The 16,505-nt window shown below is 47.7% G+C and overlaps 1 protein-coding gene and 1 pseudogene across 2 annotated transcripts; one reads left to right on the top strand and one right to left on the bottom strand.

The window, feature by feature from the left end:
• Nucleotides 1-417: 417 nt before the first annotated feature.
• Nucleotides 418-8,676, bottom strand: AVPI1 (arginine vasopressin induced 1). 2 transcript variants are annotated; one of them, XM_041744126.1, is made up of 4 exons: nucleotides 8,436-8,676; nucleotides 8,086-8,265; nucleotides 2,089-2,385; nucleotides 418-1,014 (listed from the first exon to the last, which is right to left on the bottom strand). In XM_041744126.1, exons 3-4 carry the CDS (start codon nucleotides 2,373-2,375, stop codon nucleotides 855-857), a joined length of 447 nt encoding a protein of 148 aa, XP_041600060.1. In that variant the 5' UTR covers nucleotides 2,376-2,385; nucleotides 8,086-8,265; nucleotides 8,436-8,676; the 3' UTR covers nucleotides 418-854. The 2 variants fall into 2 exon arrangements, with proteins under 2 accessions (XP_041600060.1, XP_041600059.1); XM_041744125.1 differs by lacking the exon at nucleotides 8,086-8,265 and having other exon boundaries at nucleotides 8,436-8,675.
• A 5,473-nt stretch (nucleotides 8,677-14,149) lies between these two features.
• Nucleotides 14,150-15,035, top strand: LOC121484967 (annotated as a pseudogene).
• The last annotated feature ends 1,470 nt before the right edge of the window (nucleotides 15,036-16,505 follow it).

Here is a 16,505-nt window from a genome sequence, read left to right as displayed (position 1 = left end):
AGCCTGCTTGAAGTTTTGAATCCTGGGTTAGCTGTTGATGGTTGGCCCGTGGGGAGAAAGAAACCAGCTGAAGAGCTGGCATCCCAGTACATGACTGCAGGCTCAGTGCTCACTATGCAAGGCCAACTGGAATAGCCTCTCCCTTCTAGAACTGGCCAGAGTCCAGGAGCCCTCTTCTGTGGATCAGGACCACCCTATAGAGTTACATCCATCTCCTAATTGGACAACCTCTGGAAAAGGAGGCTTTGGCACAGGGGACCTAGGAGGTTGGGGGACTCAGAGAAAAAGGAGGCCTGTCCTATTTTCTCCTTCCTGGGAACACCCCCCTTTTCCCTGCAATAAGCACAATCCTTCATCCCCTTGTTTAAGAGTGTCCATTTGGGGATCCTCCCTTTCTGTGACAGACTCACACAATTATTGATGCAAATGTTTTTATTTTGCTACTTAAACCACGGTTTCCTTGTGCTAGCCTGACAGGGGCAGGGATGTGGGCAGGCTGCTGGACTGTGGGTTATAGCAGGAACAGGAGGGTTGGTAGCAGGAGTGGTGAGATGCTCAGTGTGAGTGTCCAACACTTAGGGGAATATCATGCAGCCCAGGTGTACTGTTAGATGGGAAGAGCTGAGGCGCAGTTTCTTCTCATTCTGGTGAGGAATGGGTCCCACATAACCTAGAGCTCAGGAGACATTTCCAGTCCTGTTCCAAATGGAGCAGGCCAGTGGCAGTAGTCTTTCATTTACCCCTGTGGGGCTATCTGCCTCCAGTCTCTCCTCTTTCTTTACCTCCTGGGCCTTTTGGAAAAAGTCTCTGTAATTCCTGGGGAAGATAATGCCATTCCCAGCTCCTTCCCTGGATCAGTGTCTGATTTGATGGAGGTAGCTTGTAGGGCCTGGCTTCTTCCAGTTCCGGCGGATCCTGGCACTTGTCCTCCTGGAGTTCAGATACTGATCACCAGAAGCTGTCTCTGTGCTACCACTCTGTGGGTTGGCCAGTGGAGCGCAGGGCTCGGGGATTCTGCGGAGAACAAGTGTATAATAGGCCCACATCAATAGGAAGAACAGAATGGGAACTAAAGAGATTTGGGTCACAACGGACTATTAAGACAGACTGTTCAGGGTAAAACAAGACCAGAAGCCTAGTTTGGTCTACCCCCTGAAAGCTAAAGCCCAGGCAAAGCTTTCACATTTCTGTAAAGAGAGCTGGGCTAGAACAGGGTATGTGATACTCAGCATTTCTCCAGCTTCCTCATGCTGTACCCATGGCAGCCATCATCAGTCAGCTGTGATATGAGACTGGAGGAACAAATAACCTCCTTAGCAAGGTATATTAAACAGGAATTGCAAGTCAACTGGAGGTAATATGAGCAAGGGCCTGATTTACTCCCCCGGACCTGATGACTTGGAAGACCTGTTCAGGTCTAATGTTCTAACTGGGGGCCCCAAGAAAGCAGTGGGAAGAATAGAACCCAGATCGTAACCCACAGTGATTGGCTAGGCTGTGTGGTTCGGCTTGGCCTTGTGGGGTTTGCAGTTCCCAGGCTGTCCGTGACCTAGGCAAAGGGGGATGACTCGTGAAAGTTTAAAGCTCCTCAACTTTGAAACCTCATTGCCTCTACGAAACCTTCCTACACTATGTTCTCCATAATCCCACAGGTAAGATTGTGATTGTTACCTATTCTACAACAGGGAAACAATTTTTTTCTCCCAAACAAAAATCCCTCCCCTGGCTGAGAATCACTGCAAAATTAAGTGATGCCAATAGGGCATCCATCTCCTAATTGGACAACCTCTGGAAAAGGAGGCTTTGGCACAGGGGACCTAGGAGGTTGGGGGACTCAGAGAAAAAGGAGGCCTGTCCTATTTTCTCCTTCCTGGAAGGCCTTCCTTCCCATGGAAGTTCACAGGGTCAACATGACTCTAGTAGTAACTGCAGTCACAGGCACTGTGTAGACCTCACAACCCCCACAGCAGGTGCTTTACAGTGAGGCCAAGTCAGTGGTTCCAGGTCACCCTGCCAGGTGGCAGGAGCATGGTGGAAGGGGCATCACTGGTGCTCCCCTCCCTCAGCCTTCCAGTTCCAGGAACCCACCTGAGCCGGCTGCAGTGGTGCAGTGAGTGGGCCAGTGGTTTCGGCCGGGGGGGCCTCTTCCTACGCAGCCTCCTCAAGGCTTCTGCCACGCGGTGGTCTCCTGCACACTCCCAGATGATCTGTGCTCGCTCCTCAGCCAGCTGGTCCCCACTGCGCTGAAATAGGCCCTGGATCTGCAGCAGCTCGGCGTCCTGGAAGATGTTGGCTGAGGCCTGCTTGCGGCCCCGGGCCTCGGCCGGAGCCTGCCAAAGGGGCGGCTCACTCACCACAGAGGCTGGGGTGCCCATCCTGGGTGCTCTGGGGAAGGAAAGCATGGAGAGACCTCAGTCAGTAGGCCATTCCCAAACCTGCAGCCTAACGGATGCAAGGGTTTCTGGTGTTTCTATTCTCCAGGAGTCAATGTGCACTAAGTCTTAGTCACTCTAATTTTCAGGGCACCTGGGGGATATAATGTGAATAACGACAAACTTTATTATGAAGTGCTTATGTATACAATACATGTACTATCTCACTGAAGAGTCACAGCAACCCATGAAGTAAGAATGGTTTATTCCCACCATACAGATGAAGAAGTGCAACTTGGTTGAAATGACCCTTCGCAGTCACAAAGCCTTGCATAAGCAGAGAGCTGGGAGCAGAACCCAGGTCTGTCTGGCTGTAAAGCCCAGGCCGACCCCGGATACCTACGTCCTGAGGACAGTGCTGACAGCAGCCACGGAACTGTGTTGAGCGTTTAAATGTATTGGGCATGGCTCTGAGAGTTGTAATCACACAACCACCGCATCGAAACGTGATAACAGCAACCCTATGGGTAGATACTGTATCCTCATTTCACTAATGAAACTGAAGAATGGAACCCAGGTCTCTCTAAGGCTCTGTAGCACAGAGGTGAGAAGGGTTTTGGGGTTGGAATATGTAGGTTGGAATCCCACTTCTGGCCACCTCCATCCCAGAATGGCTCACCTGCTTCCTGTGTGAATGTGTGAGCTGCACCAATTCCTACTTCACAGGGCTGCAGTGGGGACTTAGGACAGTGTTAAGAACGGTGCCCAATGTTCTATTCTGCTTTTCCAGCTGGAAAACAGAATGGTCATCCTACCTATTTTCAAGACCCTGGAGACACACCAAGTCCATATGGTTCAGTAAGCACAGTATGAAACAGACCAATCAGATCTAACTGCAGTCCAAAAGGCCATGGAGAGGAACATAGGGGCAAAGAGGTGGCTACAGGGTTAGAATATACAACCACGGGCAGAGGTTGGGATCTAGAAGAGTTCAATAAAAGGAAGGCTCATGTCAATGCCCCCCCCATAGGAAATGAGAATTAAATGATCTTCCTCAGTTCTAGAGAGTTCAGTTTGAATAACAAAGACATTTGAGGCTCACTCACCCCATCCTTGTCTCCAGTACAGCCTGAAAAAGCTATGAGATTGGAAAGCAGACCAAAGACCTTGGCATTACACAGAACTGGGCTTGAATCACAGTCCTGCCACCTTCTTAGCTGTGACCCTAGGCAAGTTACTCAACGTCTCTGAGCCTCTGCCTAGCTGTAAAGTAAGGCTCATAACCACTTGTCAGAATTGCTGTAAGGACTGAGTGAATCCAAAAAAAAAAAAAAAAGGACTGAGTGAATCCAGTGTGGTATCAGGTACCAGATAAGAGCCAAATAAATGCAAATGCCACCACCCCCTCTGTCCCCGCCCCCACACCCTGTCCCTTTTGGTTTCCTTGACTTTTGTAATTGGATCAGGGGTATGACAGGATCCCTTTTCCTCTGTTCTGGCCTAAGCCAACTGAGGACTTGCCTGTGCTCCTTTCACCCTTCAGCCCCAGGCCTAGTGGGGAAGGCCTGGCTGCTACACCAGACCTCCCCTCATCCACGGAGCTACAGAGATATCTGTCAACCAGAAACCAGAAACCAGCTTAAAAAGGGAGTAAAAATTAAAATACATTTCAATACAAAATGTCTATGCTTCTTGTAACAAACTCAAACAGAATGGACATCACATAAAGCATTCCCAGCTTCACGGCCCTTAACACTCACCTGCCTTGTTTTCCTGAGACTTTGAGACATCTCTCCAACTCACTCAGACTCCCCAAATGTAACTGGCCCTCCCTCCTCTTCACCTCAATAACCAACCTCCTTATTCCAGTAATTTCCAAACTCACCCTGTCCCAGTGCCTAGGCCTCCTATCATAAGAACCCCACTTTCTTCAAAAGATTTATTAACTAAAACCTCCACAAGAGGGCATCCTGGGTGGCTCAGCGGTTTAGCGCCTCCTTCAGCCCAGGGAGTGATCCTGGAGACTCGGATCGAGTCCCACGTAGGGCTCCCTACAGGGAGCCTGCTTCTCCCTCTGCCTATGTCTCTGCTTCTCTCTGTGTCTCTCATAAATAAATAAAATCTTAAAAAAAGAAAAAAAACTGCACAAGACTCAGATAAATTAACTCCACAAAAATTGTGTTTTTTAATCTGGAAATGGGAATTTTTAAATCTACATCTCCTTAAGCACTATTATGAAATCCAGTTAAAAACATGGTATGTGTGGTAATCAAATCCCCCGAATTGGATGATAAAAAGTGACCAAAAAACAATAGTCACCAGGCAACACTTTCAGGCTGATGTTGAAAAGCTAACTCTGGGTCATTTACTGGTGATAGGACAATATGCATGATATTTCATCCTCCAAATAGTTCTAGGAATCAAACACTGTTACCTTCCTCCCAGCTCAGAGAGGAGCAAAGAAAGCCAAGACACAGATTCAATGCCAGAGGCTCAGCCAAGGCCAGGACCTGGTGTAAGGGGCTGCAGCTGTGTTTGAATACCTTGGCTGCCTTCACAGCCAAGCAGCACCGAGCAAACTGAAGCCCATCATTTCTGTGGGGGAGAGGGCTCTGTTCTCACCTAATTCATAAAAGGGGAAACCTGCCACTGGAAAGGGAACAATGACGAGCCCACACCCAAGGCAGGGGCGGGGTTGTAGAGTTTATCTTTTCTTGAGTGTCAGAGCTGTTGACTGTGATCTGCTGTTGTAGTCTTGAACCCGCAGCACTCAGAGGAAGATTCCCAGCTCCCACAAAACAAATCTGGAACCGCAGCTCAGCCCAGCCCAGTGCACACAGTACCAGCTCCTGAGTCAGAGGACTCTGAGCCCTTGTGCCACTCGCTGGCTGAGGGGCCTCTGGTACTTCACATCATCTCTGTGGGCCTCTGTTTCCCTCATACACCAGGAAGAAGGAACAGCTTCATGCTTTTGGTCTCAGGGCGTGTGTAGTCAATGGTTCTATGACGAGGCTAGGTCTGTACGGAAGCAGTGACTGGATTTGCTCGTCTGATGAGGCCTTAATGCAACGTGTATGGACAGGTCTGGCTAATTAGGTGCCAGGAAATTCCCCAACCAGTAGTTCCTCCTTTCTGCTCTCCTCAACCTTCCCTGGAGATAAGGCACTGTTTTTGCTGCTGTGGGACTTGGGGTTAGGGACTGGGAGAACACAGAGAACTCACTGCTCTAAAGCACTCCAGTGACCTACGCTGGCTGTGGCCAAGCCTGGGGCAGACTCCTAGGCTGGTCTGGGTGGTGGGAGAAGAGGCCATGTTGGGCTTCTCTCAGATTCAGGCAATCTTACCCTCCCTTCAGAGAGAATGGCAACAGGATTAAGTAGCAGCAGCTGCCTCAGGGATGACTTGGAGCCCAACTTCCCAGATATTCACAGCCACCAGTGTGTGCTACGAAGCCCTACAAGGCCCCACCTCCAGCCTCCAGCATCCCAGTTACAGCAAGTTATAAACACACCAACAAACCATCTGGGTGAGTCTAAGCCTCCAGCTTCAAACATACCCTCCATGCACTTTGGGGTGGGGTGCCTTGGCACCTCTAGATTTTGAGGATCTTCACTCTTGGCTCTGCCTGCTACCCTGGGAGTCAGCCAGCAGTAAGAGAATAAAAATCAATATGAGATTTCACATAGGATTAAACTTTGTGAAAATGAATTAGAACACTTTTATTATCAGAATAAACTTTTTTTTAAGATTTTATTATTTTTATTTTTATTTCTAAAGATTTTATTTATTCATGAGAGACACAGAGAAAGAGAGGCAGAGACACAGGCTGAGGGAGAAGCAGGGAGCCCGACGTGGGACTTGATCCTGGGTCTCCAGGATCACGCCCCAGGCTGAAGGCAGCACTAAACCGCTGAACCACCTGGGCTGCCCTAAGATTTTATTTTTAAGTAATCTCTACACCCAATGTAGAGCTTGAATTTACAACCTGAGATCAAGAGTGGCTCACTCTACCAACTAAGCCAGCCAGGCTCCCCAGAAGAAACATCTCTTATCTTATTCAATGTGTTATTTCCCCCCTAATTTCTTCGACAGGACCTGAATTCATGGAAGTCAGTGTATACTTGAACAATGGTACTTTTTTGAAATGGAAAATGACACCATAGAGATATTAAAAGATTACAAGTGGATCTTTCATCCCAGAGCTGACGTGAAAGAATATAAACATGAGTCTGTGAACAAATGAGTAAAAACTCATTGCAAAATACTTCAGCATGACACAGTAGCTTAAAAATGAACCCCCAAAGTAAATGCCAAATGTGGAAAAGGACAAAGTTCAATTTGTTTTGAAATAGGCAATAAATGAATTATAGAGCTCTAACAAAGAAATATATTTAAAAAGTGACTCACCATGCAATGAATTTGTAATACATAAATATAGCGCACAATTGAGCACCCTTTGTAGTCTATGAAGCTCAGTTTAGACAGCTAGCTATTCTGACCATGGTCTCAGAGAGGCACAGGTAACCAACTACCAGAGGCAGAACACACTTGCACGAGCTGCCAGCAACTGCTTCCACACTCAGCTCACCTCCTTCAGATAACCCTGGTGATGGTAATAATCTGTAATTGGAGGCAAAGGGCCTTTGGAAAAAGAACTGGAGGCTCTGGCCCAAGGCCCAGATCAACACTTGTGGCCCTGGCCTGCCTCCCCTGTGGCTGGACAGCAGCCAAAATCTGTGGTTCCTCCACTGGGAGGCCGAGTCAACAAGGCTGTGTGAGCCCCCAGGCCCTTAAGGCCAACCCTACCCCCAGAAGTAACTGAGAGAACTGCATACATGTCAGTCTGCAGATCTAATGTGGAAGTGGACAAAAGGGCCCTACTCCTAGACCAATTCTCAGACACGACTGGAAAATAAACTAGGTGTAGAAATAACTCTCTTCAAGAGTTCAAGAACCCTGAATTCTGGCCGTGCCACTGAAAACTGGGTGACATTGACAAGCCTGTTTCCCCTGCCTCATTTTGCCCATCATCAAATGAGTGAGAATAAATAACCCTTAAAGGAATAAGGGTTATTCCCTTATTCCAGTACATTGGTGTACTAGTGAAAGCATCCATTCCAGTACATTGCATCATGAATGAGTGATGTAAGGGAAAGGCAATTTAACAACCAGGCAGTATAGAATCATTGTCATTTTCATGAAACTCCCTCAAAAGGGGCCTTCACTTGGGAAAAGATGGCAAAGGGGAATGGATCCATCTGTAGACCTTTAAATCACAGCTGCCAGTGAGGCAGCTTGCTCCATGTCAGACACAGAACATCACTTCCAAATAGGTGATCTTTTTAACTCACCCCTATGAGGAAGCACTATAACTAAAAAGGTTATACACATTTTACAGATGAGAAAACTGAGCTCAGAAAGGTTAAGTAACTTGCCCAAAGTCAAACAGGAGGTGGGTGGTGAGGCTGGGATATATACCCAGGTAGTATGATCTCAGCGCCCAGCCTCTCAACCACGGTTATTTTTGTTCCTGCCAGATGGTTGTCGAGGTCTTCAGGGGAAGGAACGACCCAGGAGGCTCAGAAACCTCTCGGAGCCTGCTATCTGCTTCTGTGGGCTTCGGAAGGAGCATGGATCGAAAGTCAAGTCTCCCAAGCCTGCCTCGGCGCCCTCAGCACTCCACGGCCCGCAGGGAGTTAGAGCGATTACTCACCGCGCGGAAAGGCAGCGCCGACAGACCTCAAATCGGGATGGGGCAAGCTAAGAGGCGCCCACCCCAACCCTTTCACGGCTTTTGGCAAGGGCGGGCGCTTCCTGATGCGAAGGCTCTCACAAGGTCCAGGCGGCGTTCACCCACAGGTCGAGAGCTTGGGAGGGGATCTCCTGGCCCAGGCTGCAGGGCGACATCCCCAGCACAGGTCAGCCCCCGAGGCTCAGACGTGGCCGCTTCGCACAATGCCGGGCCCTAAGTGGACTACGGGTTCGGGTCCCAGCGGCACCGGGGTCTGACGGCCCGCCCGCCCGCTCCCACCGCAGCGCGAGCCGGGCCTCAGAGCTACGTACCTGGCTGCCCCAGGCGGGCCACCTAGGTCACACCGCGACTCCCCGGAGAAAGCGCTCCCCGGCCGGGGAAGAGCCAATCCTCGGCCGAGCCTTGGCGAGAGCTCGGGGGCGAGCCTCCCAAAATCGAACGCGGAGACTCCGTGGGCCAATCATCAGCGACAGAGGGGCGAGGGGCGTGCCCGGGCCCCGCCCCCTTCCCTCCGCCGGCCTCGAAACCGAGTGCGAAGATTCCCCGGGCCCAATCAGCAGCGGAGCAGCGCGAGGGGCGTGTCCGCCGGGCCCCTCCCCCCCTCGGCCGCCCCAGCGCGGTGCCCGAGGCGCCCCCCTCATTGACGTCAGTACCCGGGGAGAGCAGGGTTTTGCTGGCGCGGGAGCGGGGCGGGGCCGCATTCCAGCCTCGGGGTGCGGCGGCCGCGGGCCCTGCAGGGTACACGTGACGCGTGCCCCCTCTCCCGGGCCCTGGGCGGCGCGCGCGGCGCCGCGCTCCTTGCGGCGGGTGGCCCTCTGCAAATAGACCCGCAGTTCCTTAAATTCATCTCCCTTCGGCTCCAGCTTTGAGACCGTGGGCTCCGAAGCTAGAATGCCATAGATTCGAATCTTGAATCAGCTGCGCAACCTGGGTCAGTCAGCTAAATGAGCAGTATTACGGACGAGGATTTTATACATTCAGTGGACAAGGGTGCATTAGGGACCCACCGTGTCCAAGTTCCTTAACCTGCAGTGAGTAGGAGACGTCTGTAAGCCCGTGCCCTGGGGGAATTTATAGTAAGGAAGGCAGACATTAAAAAGCTTAAAACAGGGGATCCCTGGGTGGCTCGGCGGTTTGGCGCCTGCCTTTGGCCCGGAGCGCGATCCTGGAGTCCCGGGATCGAGTCCCGGGATCGAGTCCCGCGTCGAGCCCCCGGCATGGAGCTTGCTTCTCCCTCCTCCGCCTCTCTCTCTCTCTCTCTCTCTCTCTCTCTCTCTCTCTCTCTGTGTGTCTATCATAAATATAAATAAATAAATCTTAAAAAAAAAAAAGCTTAAAACATTTGGTAGTGGTTACAACTGTGATAAATATTATAACTATAAAAGGATCAAACGGAGGAAATTCAATTCCCTGTAGGAGGTCCTGGGAGAAGGAGAAGTAACCTTAACCTATGAAGAAGTTGAAGTTGGTCAAATGAAGAGGAGCGGGTCTGGGAAGAATGCTTAAGAAAGAGAGAATAGGGCATCCCTGGGTGGCTCAGTGGTTTAGTGCCTGCCTTTGGCCCAGGGCATGATCCTGGAGCCTGCTTCTCCCTCAGCCTATGTCTCTGCCTCTCTCTCTCTCTGTGTGTATCTCTCATGAATAAATAAATAAAATCTTAAAAAAAAAAAAAAAAAGAAAAAGAAAAAAACATTAAAAAAAAAAAAAAGAAAGAGAATAGCATGTGCAAAGTCTAGGAGAAAGTTTGGCTCAGGAGGACTTAAAATGAGACCTAGAGGGGAATCCCTGGATGGCTCAGCAATTTAGCACGTGCCTTCAGCCCAGGGCCTGATCCTGGAGTCGGTGAATCAAGTCCGACGTCAGGCTCCCTGCATGGAGCCTGCTTCTCCCTCTGCCTTGTGTCTCTGCCTCTGTGTGTGTGTGTGTCTCCAATGAATAAATAAATAAAATCTTAAAAAAAAAATGAGACCTGGAGTAAGACTCCCAAGGGAGAGAGTGGTGAGAAAGCAGAAGGCAGAGATGGACAGTGAAAACATTTCCATTTGACTCTCTGAGGAGAATAGCATTATATATACTTGTCTAATAGATATTTTATTTTATTTTTTTTTAGATATTTTATATCTAAATGTGCCAGTCAGCACTTTACAGATATTAGCTCATTTCATCCTCATGAAAAATTTGTGTTTTTAGAAGGCCACTTTGGCCATAGCTTGGAATGTAGATCAGAAGGAGTGGGAATGGATGCAGGGTCCAATAGGATCTTTTTTTTTTTTTAAGATTTATTTATTTATTTGAGAGACAGCATGAGGAAGGAGTTGTTGGGAGTGGGGAGAAGGAGAGAGAATCTCAAGCAGATTCCCCCACTGAGTGCAGACTCCAACGCTTGACTCAATCTCAGGACCCTAGGATCACTATGCTGATATCACCACCTGAGCCTTAATCAATAATCAGATGCTTAACCAACTGCGGCCACCTATGAGCCCCCAATAGGTTCTTGATAAATGCTTGTTTACTTCCTTGGAAGATGAGGAGTTATTTGTACACTGGTTCAAAAGTGGTCAGGAAGGTACCTGGGAATAGGGAGCTAGGTCTCCCTGATTTCTTTTTCACTTCAAAGTTGACCTTCATAGTCATTGAAGTGTGATCTCTCCTCTGTAAAAGTTGTGAGGGAGAAGGAATAAAAGCCAGCACATAAGGATTTGTGGGTCCCTTTCTGCAAGGTGGAAGGGATGTTTGGGAGCTGTTCTTCCCCATCCCAAGGTCTCCAGTTTCTCTTTCTGTCCTCTACAAAAACATCAGCAAATGCTTTGCTATAGTTAAAAGGGTTTTAGCAGCAGTTTCTCTTTGCTTTTTCTGAAGACCTAGGGAAATAGCAAATGAATAAAGAAGTCAGCAATGTTCATCTCCAATAGAAGGCACTGATTGCTGCAAAACCTTTCAGCCAGCTGCTTGGCTAAAGAAAGGAGTGTGTGGAGTCCTAAATAGGGAGACTGAGCTTCTGAACCAGGGACACCCTGTTCCCCAGTCTCAGAAATAGAAAGGGCCAAACTCTTAGCATATTAGTGCTTAGAGAGCCTAGGACTTCTGATGCCAGGAGCTCAAATGAGCATACCAGGGTGGGAATTGGGAACTTGTGGCTTCTGGGTCAGACGTGACTAAGGCTGGGTGGAGAACATCTGGTGTCTCCAAACATTTTTGTAGACATGTGACCATGCGCTTATCACACAATGGAAACGTTTCTATTGTTAGAGCTTTATGATTCCGTATGTCTGATGAGAAGATAGTGCACTTCCATCCTGCAGGACTGGAGGATCTGGGTGGGATCCACCTCCCCAGCAGGGAAGGCCCTGTTTCGAAGAGAAAGTCAAATCTGAGGCATGGAGCCTTGGTGTAATTCAGGCCAAGATTTGGTTTTACCAAGAATCAGATTAAGGTAAGGTGAGTAAGGAGTACTCCTTGGGTGCAGTATTTAAGGGGACACAAAAAAACTCAGTAATCAAGATAAATATTTTAGTGTAATATTTTTAAAAATCAAAATTAATGTAAAGCATCCATGATGAACAAAATATCAACACTTAAAGACAAGCTCTTGTTTGTTTTATGACCTGGTGTCATTTTGCAACAAGAATGGTCATTTCCAATCAGCCCGTGGTTCCCACACAGGTTACCGTTATGCTCCCTTCCAATTAACTTTCTGAGGGTTGAAAATAGTGTGTGAACCGACTGGGCAACACAAGTCTTTATGGATGGCCATGTTTTTTAATTGTAGGGCTTTCATCAACTTTTCCATTTGATTCACAATATGGGAGAATATTTTGATAGGTGTGTATAGGAGTGCACATGTTTCCTTTTGCCTCAAGTGCCAATAGGGCTCAGTAGACTACTAATTTCTAGGGGAGTAGAGTCTAGAAAAGGAGTTCCAGCTGTTCAACCTTAGGCAAATAACCTCTCTGCTTTCCTACTTCCTCATCTATAAACTGGAAAGAATCATAGGCACCTCTCTGTTTTGCTGTGAGGATGAAGTGAGGTGCTATAGGCATAGCGCTCAATATAAGCCTTGCTACAGACATTAACCCAGCATTTGACCCCTTCTCTCTCTGTCCTGCAGGAATTGTTCAAGGAGCTCTTACAAATGGTTCCCCGGTGGAGTTGAGGTTTGTGGTTGCTATCTGTCCTATTCTGGGGGGAGCAGAGAGAACATTGTGTGACTCTTGAGTTAATTCTGTTTTTCTTGATCAGCGATCTTGGTAATTCTAAACTTTTTAAAAAGCACCCTTCTGGGGATCCCTGGGTGGCTCAGCGGTTTAGCACCTGCCTTTGGCCCAGGACGTGATCCTGGAGTCCCAGGATCAAGTCCCACATCAGGCTTCCTGCATGGAGCCTGCTTCTCCTTCTGCCTGTGTCTCTGCCTCTCTCTCTGTGTCTCTCATGAATAAATAAATAAAATTTAAAAAATAAATAAGTTGTAAATGTATACATATGTTTAAATGTATTATGTGTGCATATATACATGTGTATGCTTACACACAAACACATACAAGCACACATGTTCTCCAGCTGTGTCTGCTGAGAGGGCCTAGAAGCAATGATACCACAACAGGGATATGCACATTTACAGTTCACATACTGAGTTCTCTCTCTTTTTTTTTTTTTTTAAGATTTTATTTATTTATTCATGAGAGACACACACACAAACACAGAGGCAGAGACACAAGGCAGAGGGAGAAGCAGGCTCCATGCAGGGAGCCTGATGTGGGACTCGATCCCAGGTCTCCAGGATCACACCCTGGGTGAAGGTGGCGCTAAACCGCTGAGCTACCCGGGCTGCCCCACATATGAGTTCTCAATATTCTCCACAAAAGGAACCATGGCCCCTTGGATAAATGATCAATTCAGCCACTGGGGTTGAGAAAGTTCAGGATGATTCTAGAATATCTTGTCCTAGAAAGCAAAGAAGTACTTGAAGAATGATGCAAACACATCAAAGGGACAAGGAGTCCTTTTATAAGGGCTCCCATTAGCAAATGCAGAGCATCAAAATAAAGCATGACACTAATAGATTATAATCCAATGAGTGAAAAAACACCTGAGTCCGTAGCACTATAAATAAGTGAATAGGTAAACAGAGGAGAAGAAAAAGGCTTTCCTTATAGTAAAATGCCAACTAATAATTGTACAAGGAATAAAGCAGCTAGAAAATCATTAATGGCTACTAAAACAGCCCTGTGGCTAGTTATAAAAAGGATTGTAGGGCAGCCCGGGTGGCTCAGCAGTTTAGCGCTGCCTTCAGTCCAGGGCCAGAGACCCAGGATCGAGTCCCATGTCGGGTTCCCTGCATGGAACCTGCTTCTCCCCTTTGCCTGTGTCTCTGCCTGCCCCTCTCTCTCTCTCTCTCTTTCTCTCTCTGTGTGTGTGTGTGTCTCTCATGAGTAAATAAATAAAATCTTAAAAAAAAAAAAGGATTGTAGCAGCTTTGCATATTTTTTGTTTGTTATATATACATGGTGTTTTTGTACATAGTAGCCTTTTCTCTCTCTCTCTCTCTCTCTTTTTAAATATTTATTTATTTATGATAGAGAGAGAGAGAGAGGCAGAGACACAGGAGGAGGGAGAAGCAGGCTCCATGCAGGAGCCTGATGTGGGACTCGATCCTAGGTCTCCAGGATCAGGTCCTGGGCTGCAGGCGGCGCTAAACCGCTGTGCCATGGGGGCTGCCCCCTTTTCTTTCTCTTATGCTTTCATTTTATATGTACATTTATATGGAAGTTATTGGATATTATCGTTACTAGCTTAGTCTTTAGTTAACAATATATTCCAAAGGACCCTGACAAAATCCAAGAAGTCTTTTTTTCTTTCTGAGCAGTACTTAATACAGATCACTGGGACTGAATATCTCCTTATTTTGAAGAGAGGGGGTAAGAATGTCATTTACAAGAAAGATGCTTTCCTTTTCCACACTACCCAGGGAAGGGTCCATACAGCGTTGTTTTTCGTTCCCATCATAACTTACAGGGAAACTTTAACAATGTCCGGAGCCCTTGATGTTCTGCAAATGAAGGAGATGTCCTCAAATTCCTTGCAGCAGGGACCCACTTAGGTGGCACCAACCTTGACTTCCAAATGGAACAGTACATCTACAAAAGGAAAAGTGATGGTATCTACATCATAAATCTGAAGAGAACTTGGGAGAAGCTTCTGTTGGCAGCTTGTGCCATTGTTGCCATTGAAAACCCAGCTGATGTCAGTGTTATATCATCCAGGAATACTGGCCAGTGAGCTGTGCTGAAATTTGCTGTTGCTACTGGAGCCACTCCTATTGTTAGCCGCTTCACTCCTGGAACCTTCACTAACCAGATCCAGGCAGCCTTCCAAGAGCCAAGGCTTCTGGAGGTTACTGATCCCAGGACTGACCACCAGCCTCTCACAGAGGCATCCTCGTTAACCTGCCTACCATTGCTCTGTGTAACACAGACTCTCCTCTGTGCTACGTGGACATCGCCACCCCTTGCAACAGCAAGGGAGCTCACTCAGTGGGTCTGATGTGGTGGCTGCTAGCTCGGGAAGTCCTGCCCATGCGTAGCACCAGTTCCCATGAGCACCCGTGGGAAGTCTTGCCTGATCTCTACTTCTACAGAGATCCTGAAGAGATTGAAAAGGAAGAACAGGCTGCTGCTGAAAAGGCTGTGACTAAGGAGGAATTTCAGGGTGAATGGACGGCTATAGCTCCTGAGTTCACTGCAACTCAGCCTGAAGTTGGAGACTGGTCTGAAGGCATGCAGGTGCCCTCTGTTCCTATTCAGCAGTTCCCTACTGAAGACTGGAGCGCTCAGCCAGCCACTGAAGATTGGCCTGCAGCTCCCACTGCTCAGGCCACTGAATGGGTAGGAGCAACCACTGAGTGGTCTTAAGCTGCTCTTTCACAGAAGCAACAAAATGGAAATAAGGTTGACCGAAAATAAACAGTTTCAAAAAAAAAAAGAAGAAGAAGAAAAGAAAAGAAAAGAAAGATGCTGTATTTCATTAGGTGGAAATATGGAGTTGTTTCACTGTCCTATGGAAGCCCAGATGTATATAGAAGGTTGTATATGGAAGTTGAGTCTCCAAAGAGGTAGACTGTGCCAGTTATCTCTGCGATAAAGGAGCCGAGTCCTGTAAATATTTCTCCTTTTCCAGCTGGCACAATGCTCAGCTTTGTCAGTAGAGGGAGCTGGCAAGACACCGTAGGAGGAAAGGTTTCTCTCCTCGGTTAAGGTGTGCCCTTTCACTGAGCTCCTGCAGCTTGAGAGGCTTTTCCAGTGCCTGCTCCCGGAGCTCAGGTGACTTTTCAAGTGCCAGGTCTGGCAGTGTGGGTTCCTGCAGCGTGGGAGGTTTACCCTACAGCACATGGCAGCCAGCAACACACAGGGACTAGTGGCTTCCCTCAGCTCCTTGGGTGGCTTTGCAGTAACCTTTTTTTTTTTTTTAAGATTTATTTATTTATTTGGGGAGGGAGCAAAGGGAGAGGGGATAAGTAGACTCTACTGAGCACAGAGCTGGACATGGGGATCAATTTCATGACCCTGAGATCATGATCTAAGCTGAAATCAAGAGTTGGAGGCTCAACTGACTGATTCACCCAGGTACCCCAGGCCAGGTTGTTTATTTTATTTTTTATTTTTTGATCAGGTGGTTTTAAAATGTACTGAAGATTTTGGTTTTATTTAGGAATAGTGAGGCCAACAGATGAGGAGATAGCTACCATTGAAAAGATAACTTAGGGCATTGAAAAGATAACTGCTTAGCCTGGGTGGCTCAGCAGTTTAGCCCGGCCTTCAGCCCCGGGGCATGGTCCTGGAGACAGGGGATCAAGTCCCTGTCTGGCTACGTGCATGGAGCCTGCTTCTCCCTCTGCCTGTGTCTCTGCCTCTCTCTCTCTCTCTGTGTCCCTCGTGAATAAATAGATAAAATCTAAAAAAAAAAAAGAAAAGAAAAGATAACTTGTTACTCATAGTTCCCTAGAGGAAGGGATATGCCACACAGGGCCACCTGGGGAAACACAGGGTCAGTCAGGAAGCAGAAGTGGCAAGAGAAAAGCATGGACATGAGCTTTTATTGTAGTTTTTGTGGAAAGAAATGGGTGAAGCATAGTAAGGAGGGGTAGGCAGGTATAGGATTGGGTAGTTTGAATAATTCCAGCAGGCTCTGGGGCCTAGAGACTGTCCTCTTTTCTTTCTTTTTTTTTTTTTTTTTTTTAAGATTTTATTTATTTATTCATGAGACACACACACACACACACACACACACACAGAGGCAGAGACACAGGCAGAAGGAGAAACAGACTCCATGCAGGGAGCCTGATGTGGGACTCTATCCCAGGACGCCAGGATCACGCCCTGGGCCGA

Source organism: Vulpes lagopus, chromosome 2 (assembly GCF_018345385.1).
Source record: "Vulpes lagopus strain Blue_001 chromosome 2, ASM1834538v1, whole genome shotgun sequence".
In the NCBI taxonomy this organism is placed as follows: Eukaryota; Metazoa; Chordata; class Mammalia; order Carnivora; family Canidae; genus Vulpes; species Vulpes lagopus.
The sequence above is the reverse complement of the archived record's forward strand: the minus strand, read 5'-3'. Positions and strand labels throughout refer to the sequence as shown.